At 44.4% G+C, this 15051-nt stretch overlaps 1 protein-coding gene across 3 annotated transcripts in view; it reads left to right on the top strand.

Moving 5' to 3' along the window:
• The window catches only part of LOC138471735 (protein CutA homolog), a 242149-nt gene that overhangs the window by 205010 nt on the left and 22088 nt on the right, over window positions 1–15051 (top strand). For all 3 annotated transcript variants that reach the window (XM_069609534.1, XM_069609532.1, XM_069609533.1), the window contains 2 exons: window positions 1494–1553; window positions 7402–7447. In XM_069609534.1, coding sequence (XP_069465635.1) covers window positions 1494–1553; window positions 7402–7447 — 106 coding nt within the window. The remainder of the gene's footprint in view (window positions 1–1493; window positions 1554–7401; window positions 7448–15051) is intronic.

The raw sequence follows: 15051 nt of genomic DNA, 5'->3' as shown, positions 1-15051 counted from the left end.
AAGAGACAACTGTATAAACATCCCTAGAGAAGTGGGTAGTGTTGTTGCTGACCTTTTACTGTTGCCATACTTGACTCTAGCACAGGACCTGTGGGATTGTCTCATCTTGTTGTAGAGAGGAACATTATGGTCCTGTGATACTGGCACAGAGAAGAGCAGGTGATAGAGACGCAAGCCTGCAGAGTAACGCAGAGGCGGGACCATCCCCCGTCGAGGCGGAGCCAGGAAGCAGCAACATGGGAGGAGAGCGGAGGAGCAGGACAGCCTGCAGAGTACTGCTGCCTGTAACCAGACCAGAGCTGGAGAAGCTCAGGCTCGCCAAACAGAAAAGAGGCCCGACCGCCCAAACAGTGTTGACCAACGCTTGCTGGAACCAATGCCAAAGGGACGCTTGAGGTGCAGCAGCGGGAGAAGGAACAGATTAAGCAGCGCTGTGCCCCGTGGAACATGTGGGGCGCTCGCCAGGAACGGAGCTTGGTTGATTGGCAACCTGAGGGCTTACCAGCAAGTGGCATGCTCACACCTGCATGCATTTGCCTTTTTTTAAAACAAAAATCTGGAAGTGCTTATTGGTGTTGGGGCGCATATGCACAGTGAGGAGGCAAACTATTTACTCTAAGGTGGCTCCTATACTAACCGAACATGTGCTTGATTTCCATATGCTGTAATGTGGGAATGCACTGCTATGCTCGGAAGCAGTGGGCAGTCGGACTGATGGGTCTGATGTAGTTATTTATTTATTTATTGTTTGCTTGTTAGGCGCTCATACAGGAAATGCATTCTATTTCAAAGCGCCCATGCGTTGTCATGTGCTTGATATAATGTAATGCAGCGCAAAAGTGAAAAACACATTAGCAGCCTAAAAGTGTGGTTCTCAACGCTATCCCCTGCTTGCGCAGCTCTACTGGCTCTTAAACAATGGCCGCTGTTGGAACTGAGTTTTCAGCAAGGTACACACGTCATGCTTGACTGAGCAGCTGGCCGCCTTCCTCTAAATATGTATCTGCAATAGGCTGGCATAGATCAAGCTCTCTGTTTCAAGACCTAAAAATGAGTTCCAATAAATGTGTTATGATCGTGCCTGTTAGTTTCGCTTGTGTTTAGTAGAGTCAACGTGATATTGCTAGACGTGTTAGAAGCCACACAACCGCCAAGATCTAGTGTAGTTTCCACGAGAGTATTCGGTATGGGCTCCTCCTACTGGAGACAAACATGCAGACATCTCGATTGGGAATGAGCTTTTAAAAAATAATGAATATGTCAGCTTTTTTATTTGTGCCCATTGCAGACACAAATTCATGCATGTTTACACAAGCAGCTAATGGCGCCCTAGATGTCTTTGGAGTCTCCTCTGTTCACCCCAGACTTCTAGGGCGTGCAGGAGAGGCGTGCCGTGGCACCTGTGCGTAGTCTCACCAATGAGTCCTTGCAAAGCTCTGCTGTCCTTTGCTCACGTCTCTCACTGCATATCTCTGCTTTTGTATTCTGCGCAGGGCCATTATGGAAAGAAAACTGGCTGCTTCCGTCAATATTTTGAGCAAGTCCGCATCGCTGTAAGTAAAACATTGACTTTTTTTAAACGGTTGGAAATGTGTTGCGAGGGATGTGGACCTTGCCCTCTAGTGTCAAATGAACAGAAGGCTGCATAACTAATCTCATTGTTATTTTACTGGAGATTACAGTACTGGAGATAGCGATGGGTAGTAGTGGGTCAGGTAAGGAAGCTTAGAGATGGAATGGTGGGGCACAGGGGCACGGGCACAAAGAATGTAGAACTAATGTACATGGCACCGTTGGCTGGGAAACGTAGAAGGCGCGCAGCACAGCAGTACAAGGGGGGTGGCACAGGTGGACTCGGCACTAAGGTTCATGTTAAAGGGATTTGTACCACGCACCGTCACCAATGGAGTTGGTCCCCAGGTGCTCCGGCGGATCTGCAAACAAGAAGGCGGGTTGGGTTAGTCGGGTGAAGAGGGAGTAGGAAAGTCAGAGAAGTGGTGTGCTGTTGGCGGCTTCAGCTCGGTTTTCACCATATGCTGAGCCTTGGTTTGAATACTGGACCGATGCGAGACCTCGTGTGCTGTTTCTGCGGTTTATGGGTTGCTTGTTTGTTGTTGCGGTGTGGTTAAGTGCGTGCGGTTTGGTGCGCGAGAAGATGGTTGTGTGGATTTTCGGGTGAGTTAGGTATGCAGAGATTTGAGCATAGGGTTAGTAGGTTATATAGCCTAGTGCTTACAGATCTTGTTCTATGTACTCAGTTGTCCTGTAGGTAGGCATAGTTTCCACTTTTCTTTCTTATCCATCTAATTGTAAGGAATGGTTGCGTGGCGCGTTTCCATCTGTGTTGCATTTGAACTCAGTGTAACAGGACCGGGTGTCCGTCTAGTCCCCCCCCCCCTCTTTGGTACTGGTGCTGTAGATTAGCAGTCACCTACTCCCTCGCTATTTCCGTCGCTTGCCTATTGGTGATGGTACAAAGGTGATGGCAACTTGATATGTAATAAAAAGGAGGGACCTGAAAGGTGCCCGACTGGGGCTAATAGAATGAGAAAGCAAGTCAAAAGGGAAGACAGATAGGAGGAGCATTGTATTGGGTATAGAGATGAAGGGGCATGGCACGACGGCAAAGAGCAAGGGCTTTGAGATTGAAAAGTGAATGCTGCAGGCAGTGCAAATCACATGGCCTAGTGCTGGGTACATGGATAGAACGTCCATGGCACATTAGATGTAGGTGGGAGGGGCACTGTACTATAATAACACTGTGGGCCTCATTCCGAGGTTGGAGGTAGTCATGGCGCTATTAGCTATTAGCGCCATGACTACCTCCAATACCGGTACCGAGTCCGCCCTCGTTCAATGGGGATTTACTGGTCTATTCTGACGTTTGCGGGACCGGTAAGTCCCCATTGAAAAAGCCATTCCCCATTCCCATTTCAGCCCCCATAGGGCTCAATGGGAAGGGGGAAGGCGCTAATTGCGGTACCGTTGTTAGCTCTGAAGTCCCTTAACGGGCCCCGTCCATAACACCTGTTAAAACCAGCCAACTATCTTTCTGTCCATGCTTTACTCACTTTCTCCCTCACTCCCCCTATCCCTCCGCTCACTCCCTCTTCTTCCCCCATTTCTTTCTCTCAACGGGATCTCCGTAACTTTAGCCCTTCTCTCTTCTTCGACACCTGCTCTTCCTCCCTTCCCCTCTTTCTGGCTTCTATCCTGTCTCTCCTCCTCTATCTCATCTTGTCTCGACCAACTTTACCCCCCTTCCTCCTTCCGCCCTACCCTTAAACCCTCTCAACCCTGGCTCTCTCCTCACCTTCTATCTATGCGTCACCTCCTTCGTCAGCTTGAGCGACGCTGGCTCAAGCTCCGCTCTCCTGCTAATTAGGCCTCCTATTTCTTTTACCACTCTCTTTATGACTCCTGCCTCAGCTTAGCTAAACGTACCTATTATTCTAACCTTCTTCAATCCCAAGCCTCCCATCCACGTCGCATCTTTCAGACCCAATCTTGTCTTCTCTCACCACCCACTCCTGACCTCTCTACTAATTCTTCTCTCTCCCCTTCTGACTTTGCCGACTTTTTCTATTCCAAAACTCACTCTCCCTCTGTCATAACATTCTTTGCTCCCCTTCTTATGCCCCTCCTCCCCCTTTTCTCCCCATCCCTTCCTCTTACTTGCCTGACCTCTCTCCTGTTACTCCTTTTGATGTCTCCCTCCTCCTGTCCAAAACTCACCCTACTGTTGCCCTCTCTGATCTCCTCCATAACCCCTTATTCCTAAAATGTACTCTCTTCTCATTCTCTACCTCACCTCCTTCTTCAATATCTGTCTCTCCTCTGCCACCTTCTCTTCCGCCTTCAAACACGCTAACATCATCCCCATTTTGAAGAAGCCCTCTGCTAACCCCCTTCTTGCATCCAACTTTCGTCCAATCTCGCTCTTACCATTTCTCTCTAAGCTTCTCAATTGTCTAGTCTACTCTCAACTCTCTACGTTTGTAACCAATCTCTCTCTTCTTCCCCCCTCTCAATATGAATTCCGTCCTAAACACTCCACTGAAACTGCACTCACCTACGTTCTCAACTCCCTCCTTACTGCTCGCTACTCTAAGCATTCCTCTGTCCTCGTCCTCCTCGACCTCTCTGCAGCCTTTGATACCGTTGATCATCCCCTACTTCTCAACACCCTCTCTTCCTTTGGTATCCCTGGCTCTGTCCTCAATTGACTCTCCTCATACCTCTCCAACCGTTCTTTTGCTGTCTCCTGGGGCAGTCGTACCTCTGCTACTCTCCCCCTGAACTTCGGTGTTCCTCAAGGCTCCGTTCTTGGCCCTTTCCTTTTCTCACTTTACACTTCCCTTCTTGCCCCCATCATTTCTTCTTTCGGTATATCACACCATTTCTACGCTGATGATACCCAGCTCTACCTCTCCTTCTCTTCTTTCACTCCTGAACTCCACCTTAATCTTTCTTCCCGTTTTACTGCAATCAAGAACTGGATGTCATCTAATTTTCTCTCCCTCAACACTGAAAAAACGGAAGTCTTATTCTTCCCCTCTAACACGCTTCCCTCCTCCATCTCCCCCTTCTTTTATTCTCTTTCCCCCTACCAACCACCCTATCTCTTCCTCTGCTTGCAACCTAGGCCTCCACCTCGGCTCCTCCCTTTCCCTTACACACCACATTTCTCTTACCTCCCATGCCTGTCGCTGCCACCTTTTCAATGTTCGCAAAATCTGTTCCTCCCTCACCATCCATGCTACTAAACTCTTAATCGCGTCCCTCATCTTCTCCCGGCTTTTCTATTGTTCCTCTCTTCTCTTCGGTCTCCCCGCCTCTTATCTTGCCCCCCTCAAATCCCTATACCACTCTGCTATTCGCACCCTTTGTCTTCTTGCCCCACATGATTCCATCTCCCCTTCGCTTTCTTATCTGCTATTCGCACCCTTTGTCTTCTTGCCCCACATGATTCCATCTCCCCTTCGCTTTCTTATCTGCTATTCGCACCCTTTGTCTTCTTGCCCCACATGATTCCATCTCCCCTTCGCTTTCTTATCTGCTATTCGCACCCTTTGTCTTCTTGCCCCACATGATTGCATCTCCCCTTCGCTTTCTTATCTGCTATTCGCACCCTTTGTCTTCTTGCCCCACATGATTGCATCTCCCCTTCGCTTTCTTATCTGCTATTCGCACCCTTTGTCTTCTTGCCCCACATGATTGCATCTCCCCTTCGCTTTCTTATCTGCTATTCGCACCCTTTGTCTTCTTGCCCCACATGATTGCATCTCCCCTTCGCTTTCTTATCTGCTATTCGCACCCTTTGTCTTCTTGCCCCACATGATTGCATCTCCCCTTCGCTTTCTTATCTGCTATTCGCACCCTTTGTCTTCTTGCCCCACATGATTCCATCTCCCCTTCGCTTTCTTATCTGCTATTCGCACCCTTTGTCTTCTTGCCCCACATGATTGCATCTCCCCTTCGCTTTCTTATCTGCTATTCGCACCCTTTGTCTTCTTGCCCCACATGATTGCATCTCCCCTTCGCTTTCTTATCTGCTATTCGCACCCTTTGTCTTCTTGCCCCACATGATTGCATCTCCCCTTCGCTTTCTTATCTGCTATTCGCACCCTTTGTCTTCTTGCCCCACATGATTGCATCTCCCCTTCGCTTTCTTATCTGCTATTCGCACCCTTTGTCTTCTTGCCCCACATGATTGCATCTCCCCTTCGCTTTCTTATCTGCTATTCGCACCCTTTGTCTTCTTGCCCCACATGATTGCATCTCCCCTTTGCTTTCTTATCTGCTATTCGCACCCTTTGTCTTCTTGCCCCACATGATTGCATCTCCCCTTCGCTTTCTTATCTGCTATTCGCACCCTTTGTCTTCTTGCCCCACATGATTGCATCTCCCCTTCGCTTTTTTATCTGCTATTCGCACCCTTTGTCTTCTTGCCCCACATGATTGCATCTCCCCTTCGCTTTCTTATCTGCTATTCGCACCCTTTGTCTTCTTGCCCCACATGATTGCATCTCCCCTTCGCTTTCTTATCTGCTATTCGCACCCTTTGTCTTCTTGCCCCACATGATTGCATCTCCCCTTCGCTTTCTTATCTGCTATTCGCACCCTTTGTCTTCTTGCCCCACATGATTGCATCTCCCCTTCGCTTTCTTATCTGCTATTCGCACCCTTTGTCTTCTTGCCCCACATGATTCCATCTCCCCTTCGCTTTCTTATCTTGGCTGGCTTTCCTTTCACTCCCAACTTAAATTTTACTTCTTCTGCCTCGTTTTTAAATCTCCCATGATCTCGCTATCCCCCACCTCTCCTCTCTCATTTCTTTCTACACTCCTTCTCGCTCCCTCCGGTCCGCTGATCTCTTCCTACTCACTGTTCCTCCATCCCCTTGTGCCTCATATCGTTTCCGATCCTTTCAGCTCCTTGCCCCCCTACACTGGAACTCTCTTTCTCTCTCTATCCGCTCCATTTCCTCTTACTCCGCCTTCCTCGCCTCTTTGAAATCTTTTCTTCTTCACCCCCCATCCTGACATCCCTCCTTAATTTCCCCTACCTCCCTCCTTCATCCCTCATTCCTTCCATCCCTCCTACATCTCCCTATCGTCCCCATTCCTCCTTCCCCTCCCCATTAAATCTCATCTTCCTGCGCCGCCGTGACTTCCTTTACTTCTTCCCTCTTTTCTTCCTCAGCTCTATTTCTCTTTTATTGTCCTCAGTAAATTGTTCTACATACAGTTTTTGGTGGTTTGTTTCATGTCTTGTAATTTTATGCTTCTATTTTATTCCATGTATTCATGTTGTTGTAATGTAAAGCGCTTTGGCGTAAAGCGCTATATAAACTTAATAAATATAAATAAATACAGATTTAAGGGGTCTGGGACACGAATACAAGAAATCATATTAAAGGGGTCTGGGACCTGAGCGAGAGAAACCAAAGTGGATGGGGTCTGGGACTCTAGGGAATACCTGGCAGGGGAGTATACCCGGACTGCCCAGCGAGCCACTGAGATGGCTCAAAGCTGCGAAAGGCCAGGGCAAGGGAGACATTCCCCCACCTTTTGTTGTACTGCTAAGAGAAGCCAGAGAAAGGCCAGGGGAAGGGAGACATTCCCCCACATTTGTTGAATTGCAAAAAGAAGGGCATTCTTTTGTTGATTAAGAAAAGACTTTGCCAAAAAGCATGCCACCTGGGTGTCGATCTCCTCCTTCCACACCCTTACAATGTCCACACCTTCTGACATCTTATCGCTTACAATAGTATCTTTTTTCTTTCTCCGTGCTCTTCACCTTCCAGTAAATCACTTCGTTAGAGGCAGCAAGAGGCCTGCATCCGAGTGCTTATTTGTTCAACGTATAATCACCAATGTATGTATTTCCTTACTCCAGGTATATTTGGAAAGGAGAAATAGAGGAAGCTACTGAAATACTATTGGTAAGTGTCATCATGTCTTCATAACTGTTTCTTATTACAATGCAACTATTGGTATGCATTATGGAAATTCAGTACTTTAAAGTCTTGTAACTTTTGCAGGGCCTTCAATACTTAGGGGCTAGATTCACAAAGACGTTACCATGAGTAAATCTTCCTTTCCCTTCCCTTGACTTGCGTATGGCAGTTACCTAGGGACACTTCTTTGACAAGCTGCTCCTTAATGCCCCATCCTCTCACTAAACAGCCCTCTCAATATATTGTAGGGTGAGTATAATTTTATAAACCAAAGCCAGTCCTAGAATATGTGTAGAGAACTGCTAGATATTATGAGGAAAACATTGTTCTCCTGTGCGTTGTTTTGTGGGTGCAGTGAAATCACACGTAGCCATAAGAAGATTCCAAAGATTAAATATTCATCTGTGATCTTTTCGCCCATTCATTAATTCAACAATTCTGCCCAAAATAATGTGCATTAAATATAATTTTCTTACTATGCCAAATTTGCATTTTAACCAGGTTTACTATAAATTTCATTTTGTAAACATTTGAACAAAAAAAAAAGAATCATATTGATTCTGCCCCTTATACGCTGACAGTGGGGTAGCCACTATTGCTTCTCTTCCGTTTACAGACCTGTCAACATTTAGGTGTCTTGAATATGGCCAGCAAAAGGTCTTTATTGCAGCTTAGAATATTATTAGTAATGACATTATAAAGTTGTAGGACTGTGAGGGTGCTCCTATAAATAAAATAAATATAAAATAAAAGAGGAATCTACCTGAAGTAGATCTATTTCTCTCATTCTATAAAGTCCTCCATTGTAGAAAAAGTGTTTCTTTAATAAATAGATAAGGTTTTGCTAATCAGGAATCAGAACCAGCTGCTGAACAAAGCTGCTATTTTTCTCATTCGAAATAAATACTACCACTCTCCCAGCTCAGTCTGTTTTCTAATACTGACAGAGGGGAGTGGCCAGACCGCTGTCTTTAACATGTATGGATTGCCAATTTAGTTAAGTGTCGAGAGACGGTTGCCAGGCCACTCGATGCTTGTAAAAGGAGTCTTTTGTAGATATTCAATGTTTTCCCCCAATAATTTCTGGAGTACAGGTTAACAGATTGCTAAATGCGGATGACCTAATCATAATGGATGAAACACCAATAGGGTTGTAGTGCCAACTGGACGCATTAGCGACGTTTTTGGCTGCAAATGACCTTAAGATCAATCCTTCAAAATAGAGTGTATTGATTTTTGGCAGGAAATCTGGGACGAAAGGGAAAGGAGGCAGTTGGTTTATTGAAGGATCAAAGATTCCAGTGATAACCCAAATGACATATCTGGGAGTATCAATAAATGACAGTTTTGCAGACATCCACCACAAGGTGGAGTTGAAAAGGAAAGCAAAATGTTTGGCAGTGCAAGCTAAGATCATCAAAAAACATTTCTGTAAATGTTCACTTGCCCTCATCATTACCTTCTACCGCACAAAAGCAATACCTATACTGATGGATGATTCCGAAATTTCTCTGTCCTGGAAAATCTGCAATGCACTTGAATGACCTTTTTGGAGATATGTTTTATCATTACCCAAATTCATCCCAGTCGCTATTATTAGAAGAAAGTTGGGCTTATCATCCTTGTATGTACAAACAGTTTGGAAGAGCCTTTCCTTCTATTGAAAATGTTTGGCACCGCCAATAGAAGGAGTGTTTACATTACTCAACCAAACAATCCATATTGGAAGTAATAGCTTTCTGGAGGAATGGTCTTCTAAATGTACCGAAATCCTGAGCAATATTAGGAGGAGTAACAAGTTACTAATAGAAAATACAGAGAGTATCAAAAAGGCTTTAATTGATCAAGATTGGATCGACACACCGGACAATGTTTTTGGATATGTTATACGGCAAAGATTGTATGGAAAATAAAATATGTGGAACTACTTTATCTTAAAAAACTCCCGTCTGATTATGCTAGTTCTCAATTCTTAAGAATACGGTTGAACTTGCTGCCAACAAAAGAGCTGCATGAGGCCTGGAAACTAGCTGCTAACAGGCATTATCAATGCAGACTATGTCCTTATCCACATGAATCGCTTTACCATCTTATCATGAACTGCTCAGGAATTGAGGACGCAAGAGTAAACTTGATAACAACATTTTTTTCAAAATATAAGACATTAACAGAGTCTGAAATTTGGTCTTAATTATTATTAAGTACCAGAACCTCAGTAACTTTTGCCTTGTTGGAATTTGTTCAGATTATCTTTACTAAAATCAAAAACATATTCACTCTTTAAATTTGTTTAGAAAGTTTTGATTGATAATGTTATCATTGTAATAATTTGTGTTGTTTTTTATATATTTTTTCCTCAAACTTATTCTTTTTTCTCTTTTTTCTTTTTTGATAGATGAAAGGTTTCAATTAGAAACTAGATGCTAATAAAAATTAAAAATAAAAAGAAATTGTATTTATTAATTTTGTTTTAACTAATCTTTTTTCTATTTTGGCCAAATGTGAAATCGGGTTACTTTTTTATTTTAAGGAGAAGGCTTGCTGGGGAGTTGGATAAAAATGTATACAGTGCAGTTTCAGCAATTTACGGACACCTCTCATAATATATTCTAGTGCTCTAGCACCGTGAAGAGTCTATTGTGCTACTCAGACCAAATAACCAGACAGACTCAGAAAATATGGCAAAATACAACTTAACTCTCAATTCCATAAAGCTGGGCGAACTGACGAACAATGGACTGATGCTCGCACACTCACACACAAACTTGATTATACAAAGGTTATATGTATGCCCCAATATTCGTCATCTACGACGTCATCCTACGTGGTAAACTACAAAACCTATTGAAGGGAAGGATTGGTTAAGGGAATACGTTATATGTTATGCATAGGGGTAAGTACTTAATTGACTGCCCCTTATCTGTAGGGAACGCCCAAACTACCTCTAAATATGTCTAATGCTGATTTTAGCAGAGAAAATGGCAGCAGATTGGTCTATCCAACATTGTATATCATGTTGCCCCATAGACCCTCTGATTGGTTGGCATCCTCCCCAACCTTGGACTTTTGGCTTGTTAGCAGCACGTAAGCAAAGCGAAATGCAGGTGCTTGAGTCATGTCGGATTACTCCCCACTTTCCCAATTAGTCCATCATCTCTCAACAGTCCACCCATAAGCCAAAGTTTCCCGTCTGTAGTTGATGTTGTAGTCTTTTCTCTGTTCTGGGACATTCGAGGGAGTGTACGCACATCACTATCTTCATCCAAGGCTTAATGAATATCCCTTGTTTTCAACCACTGAATCAAGTGTGAGGAGAACACAAATGTGTCCATTTAGACCTCTTATTTACTGCTATTTGATATACCTATGCTGGGTGTTCTTGCTCCTCTTGGTCTCTAGAGATTTGCTCACTCCGTCTTGTATAGACCTTATTCATTGTTCAGTGTCCAATACTTGGCTCTTGCAAATGTTTTCTTCTTCTTTAATCTAAGAGAAATATGTCTTACATTCATGGTTTATCCATCTGCCTCCCTTTGTGCTTGCAATTATTCCTTAAAATAGCACCCTTGATACCAGGCCACCATAGACTCCTCTTTATTTTGCACATGAAACTGTTTCTTCAACGTCTCCTGACCCTGCATTCCTGGTCTGTTTCTCAGGTAGCTTGATTGAATCTTTACACAAACCGACGTCCATTCCCCTATCATGGCCGTCCTTGCCATGTTATATTTTCCTCTATAGCAAGCTACAATACGTCTCATCTACCTTGCGTTGCTGCATATTTACCCTTATTGGTCAACAAGTTACTTTATCTTCTTTGTATATGTGATTACTTTATAATTTTGTACATGTTTCTCTTGTCACTGCTATTATATCATCACTCTTCAGTATTTTCATATTGTTTCTGTATGTCCTCGTATATCTTCTTCGTGACATCAATGGGCCCTCATCAGATTTCATTCAGTACATGTCCATTGGTGCATGCTGACATCCTTCCACTCTTTCAGTATGAGGGTACATTCGGTATGGTTGCCTGAGTGCATATCATCTCTCATACACTTGATGCGGTATAGGGACAACACATGAGGTGCCACATACAGCTCTTCTCCTGCTGTTCCAATATGACGCAGGTGAGTGGGTGGGAGCTAAGGAAACCACATCTACCTGTTCCTCTACGTTCTGAGTATATTGAGCTCTAGGGTGCTGTGGAAATCTGGGTTTTTATACATCTACCGAATTATGCCTCTTTTTCTTGGGAGTGGTAGTTATTGAATCCAGAAGCTAATCGTTTTTTGCTGCTATGTAGCGGTTTTGTTTCTTTACCCAGGAACATATGCAAGAAGATGAATTGTTTGAATATATTGCTCTATGTGTATGAATTTAGATTGCCAAAATGTATATACGTTTTGTCCGATTCACAAAGAGTTGCACTGGAGCAAATCAGAAAATGCTGATGAGCTTCCCTGATTTCCGCCTGATGCAATTTACATGATTCAAAAAGCCTAATATAATGTATAAGGTGCAAATCCTGTCTTCTTTATGACATCATATCGTCATCGTCAGCCCTGTGTTTTAGCATTCATCCATAATTCTTAGAGTCAGTTCCTTGCATTTAGGCAATTGACATCCTTCTTCGTAACTTCCCTCCATTGACTCAACGTGAGGATATCTTCTGAATGGCCGTCTGAGTGCATATCGTCTTTCATACATTTGACGCGGTATAGACATGTAACATAAACACACGCATGGACTCCTAATGCTAGCCCTTCCTCTGCTACTCCAATAGGACGGTGGCGGAGGGGTGGGGACTAGAGAAGAGGCCTCCACATGCTCATCTACAGAATAGTGACAATTGTACTTGCCTTCAGGGTGGATAAGAAGGTACAAATTCTTTTTTTTTTTTTTTAAACAGATTGAAATGTGATCTTTTTTAACTTGAAACAGGTTATTTATATATAGATAGGTTTTTCCTCAAAATGTAATTAAAAGATGGTGATTGTCCCATTAATTTAATTACAATCATCTCCAACACATTTTCTTGCTGTCATTCCTCTGTTACAGGGCCAATTCTTAACTGTTGACGATAGTCTATAAGAGGGGCATTCAGCAATCTTCTATTCATAATGTCAGCTATAAAAAACCTCAGGGTGAACAATACAGAAAAAAGTTTGATGTTTTAAATGAATTCACACCAGTGAATAGAGCTATGAAGTTACTCATGATCACGAGCGAGAAGGCCATCCAGTTTTGCTGGTGGAGGTCACATAAGCACTTTGTTTCAGAGACTCTTGAAGTGATAATCTCAGTTTTTAGCTGGTTTAGAAAAGATATTTTATTCCTTGCATGTCTCAAATAGAGAAATGGTTTGGGACCTGCAAGATCAGCAATGTTTTTCTTCTTTCCCATATGAGCCAACATAAAGTGAAGTGTTACGCTCACCTGGTCTCTGCGAGGGCGTTGGGGCACGGTTGGAGCCCTCCCTCGACTTGGCTCCCCTGGATCCCCTCTCTCTCCCTGTTTCTGCAGATTCTGCTGTTCTGGATGCTGGTATTGCCCCTGAGAGAAGATAAGAGGCAATGAGAATGGCGTGGTGGTGTTGTGATTTCCCTTGACCCTCTCGTGCCAAAATGAAGTGCGCAAGCGTTTTCCCATGCAAACTCACCTGTTGTGTTGTGATGTTGAGCTATCCATCCTGCTTCTTATGGCAGGGGTGCGTAGAGTGGACCTAGTTGTTTCACTGGTCCGTGGAAGTGTTGATCCAGACCGGCTGCGACCAATCCACTTAGAAGGTAAGTCTTTTGGTTATGATTATAGTTCATTTATTATAATGTCTTTTGTCTTGATCATAAATAGTAATTCTTGCAATGTCTTATCTCTTCTCAATAGGTGTGAAGATGCAGATCGGAGTCGTAGAGCGAATCTGGGGATTCCTCTGAGGATGATGGAGCTCCCAAAGTAGCTGGTAAGTTGGCCTTTATGATGGAACTCTAGTCTCAAGTATGGCGCGGCCAAGCGTTCGTTATCTACATGATTTCTAACCTGTTGTGTTCTTTTTCCCTTGCAAGAGAAGGCCAGCGGCGTGGAGCGAAGCCTGGATGTTTGGCGCATCTCCTCGGTTGCAGGATAAAGGTACAGCGAAGGAGAAGAACAGAAGTGGAGCTCCAAGTAGCTGGGCGCCCGTATCAGGTGAGAAGAAGGCTCCGACTCCGATAGTGATGGGATGCAGGTAAGAGGCGCGCACAGCGATGGAGCGGCTGAAAGTAGGAAAGGTGCGCCTACAGCGATGGAGTAGCTGGAATCAGGTAAGATGCGCCTTGAGCGGTGGTGTAGCTGGATTCAGGTAAGAGGCGCCCTCAGTGATGGAATAGCTGGAATCAGGTAAGATACGCCTTCAGCAGTGGAGTAGTTGGGTTTAGGTAAGAGGCCAGTTGGTCTGACTTTGCTTTCCAAATTGTCTCTGGTGCACTGTGTTGTGCTAAAAAACACATGCTCAACCACCTTGGTTTTTGCATGTGCTTGCTGCCATCCAGATGAAGGTTTAGTTAATTTTAATGGGTTTTCTCTGTGTTGGCAGGTGCAGGTTTTGTCTAAAAACAAGAAAGAGATTTCTTCAGTGGATTTCTCTCTGGAGGTTATTCACCTAAAACAGAAAGGGCCCCTTGGTGCTTAGTCTAGAGATCCTTTTTCAGAACGATGTGGACCTGTGCGGATAGCACTGTGCACTAGATCTAGTCGTTCTATAGCGGACCGGTTTCTGTGGAACAAGGTGGATGCGCCACATTCATCAGGGCTAGGCAAGGCAAGGTATATGCCCGCTGTTATTTAGTTGCAGCAGTGGTGTCTGCTTAACTTCTGTACCTCTCCCTGTAGGGATGACACGAGGGAGGTACAGAAGTTAAGCAGACCATCTCTCACCCCTCCCTCCCTCCCTCCCTTCACTCTACCAAATGGTAAGCTCGCCATAGTTCTAACTTTGTATAGATTTGAGCATTCTTTACTTGGTCAAGTAGTTCGGGAATGAGTGGCAGAGGGTATCTATTTTTTATGGTAATCTGGTTTAACGCCCTATAATCTATACAAGTTCTGAGGTCCCCTTCCTTCTTTGGCACGAAGAAGAGAGCTGAGGAGGCTGGAGACTTGGACGGGCGGATGAACCCATTAGCTAGGTTCTGATCTAGATATGATCTTAGGTACTGATGTTCTTGCTCAGTAAGAGCGTATATTCTGCTGCAGGGAATTTGCGCTCCAGGGACCAGATCGATTTGGCAGTCATACGTTCAGTGTGGAGGCAGGGTGTTAGCTTGTTCCTTTTGGAACACGTCAAGAAAATCTTGATATTCGGAAGGTAATGAACCCGAAGTTCCTCGGATGGGTTTCCTCTTGAGTTGTAGTTTCCTCACGTCCCTATGGTAGCAGCTCTTGGCACATTCTTGAGGGAAGGTCAGCCTTCTTGTGCGCCAGTCAATCCTTGGGTTATGGGTTTCAAGCCACGGCATTCCTAGGATCATATGGAACTGAGGGGCCCCTATAAGATCAAATGAAATGCTTTCCCGATGACCATCCTGACATGTCAGCATTACCTTATCGGT

This window comes from Ambystoma mexicanum, chromosome 8 (genome assembly GCF_040938575.1).
Source record: "Ambystoma mexicanum isolate Mex_15411 chromosome 8, UKY_AmexF1_1, whole genome shotgun sequence".
Taxonomy (NCBI): Eukaryota; Metazoa; Chordata; class Amphibia; order Caudata; family Ambystomatidae; genus Ambystoma; species Ambystoma mexicanum.
The sequence above is the reverse complement of the archived record's forward strand: the minus strand, read 5'-3'. Positions and strand labels throughout refer to the sequence as shown.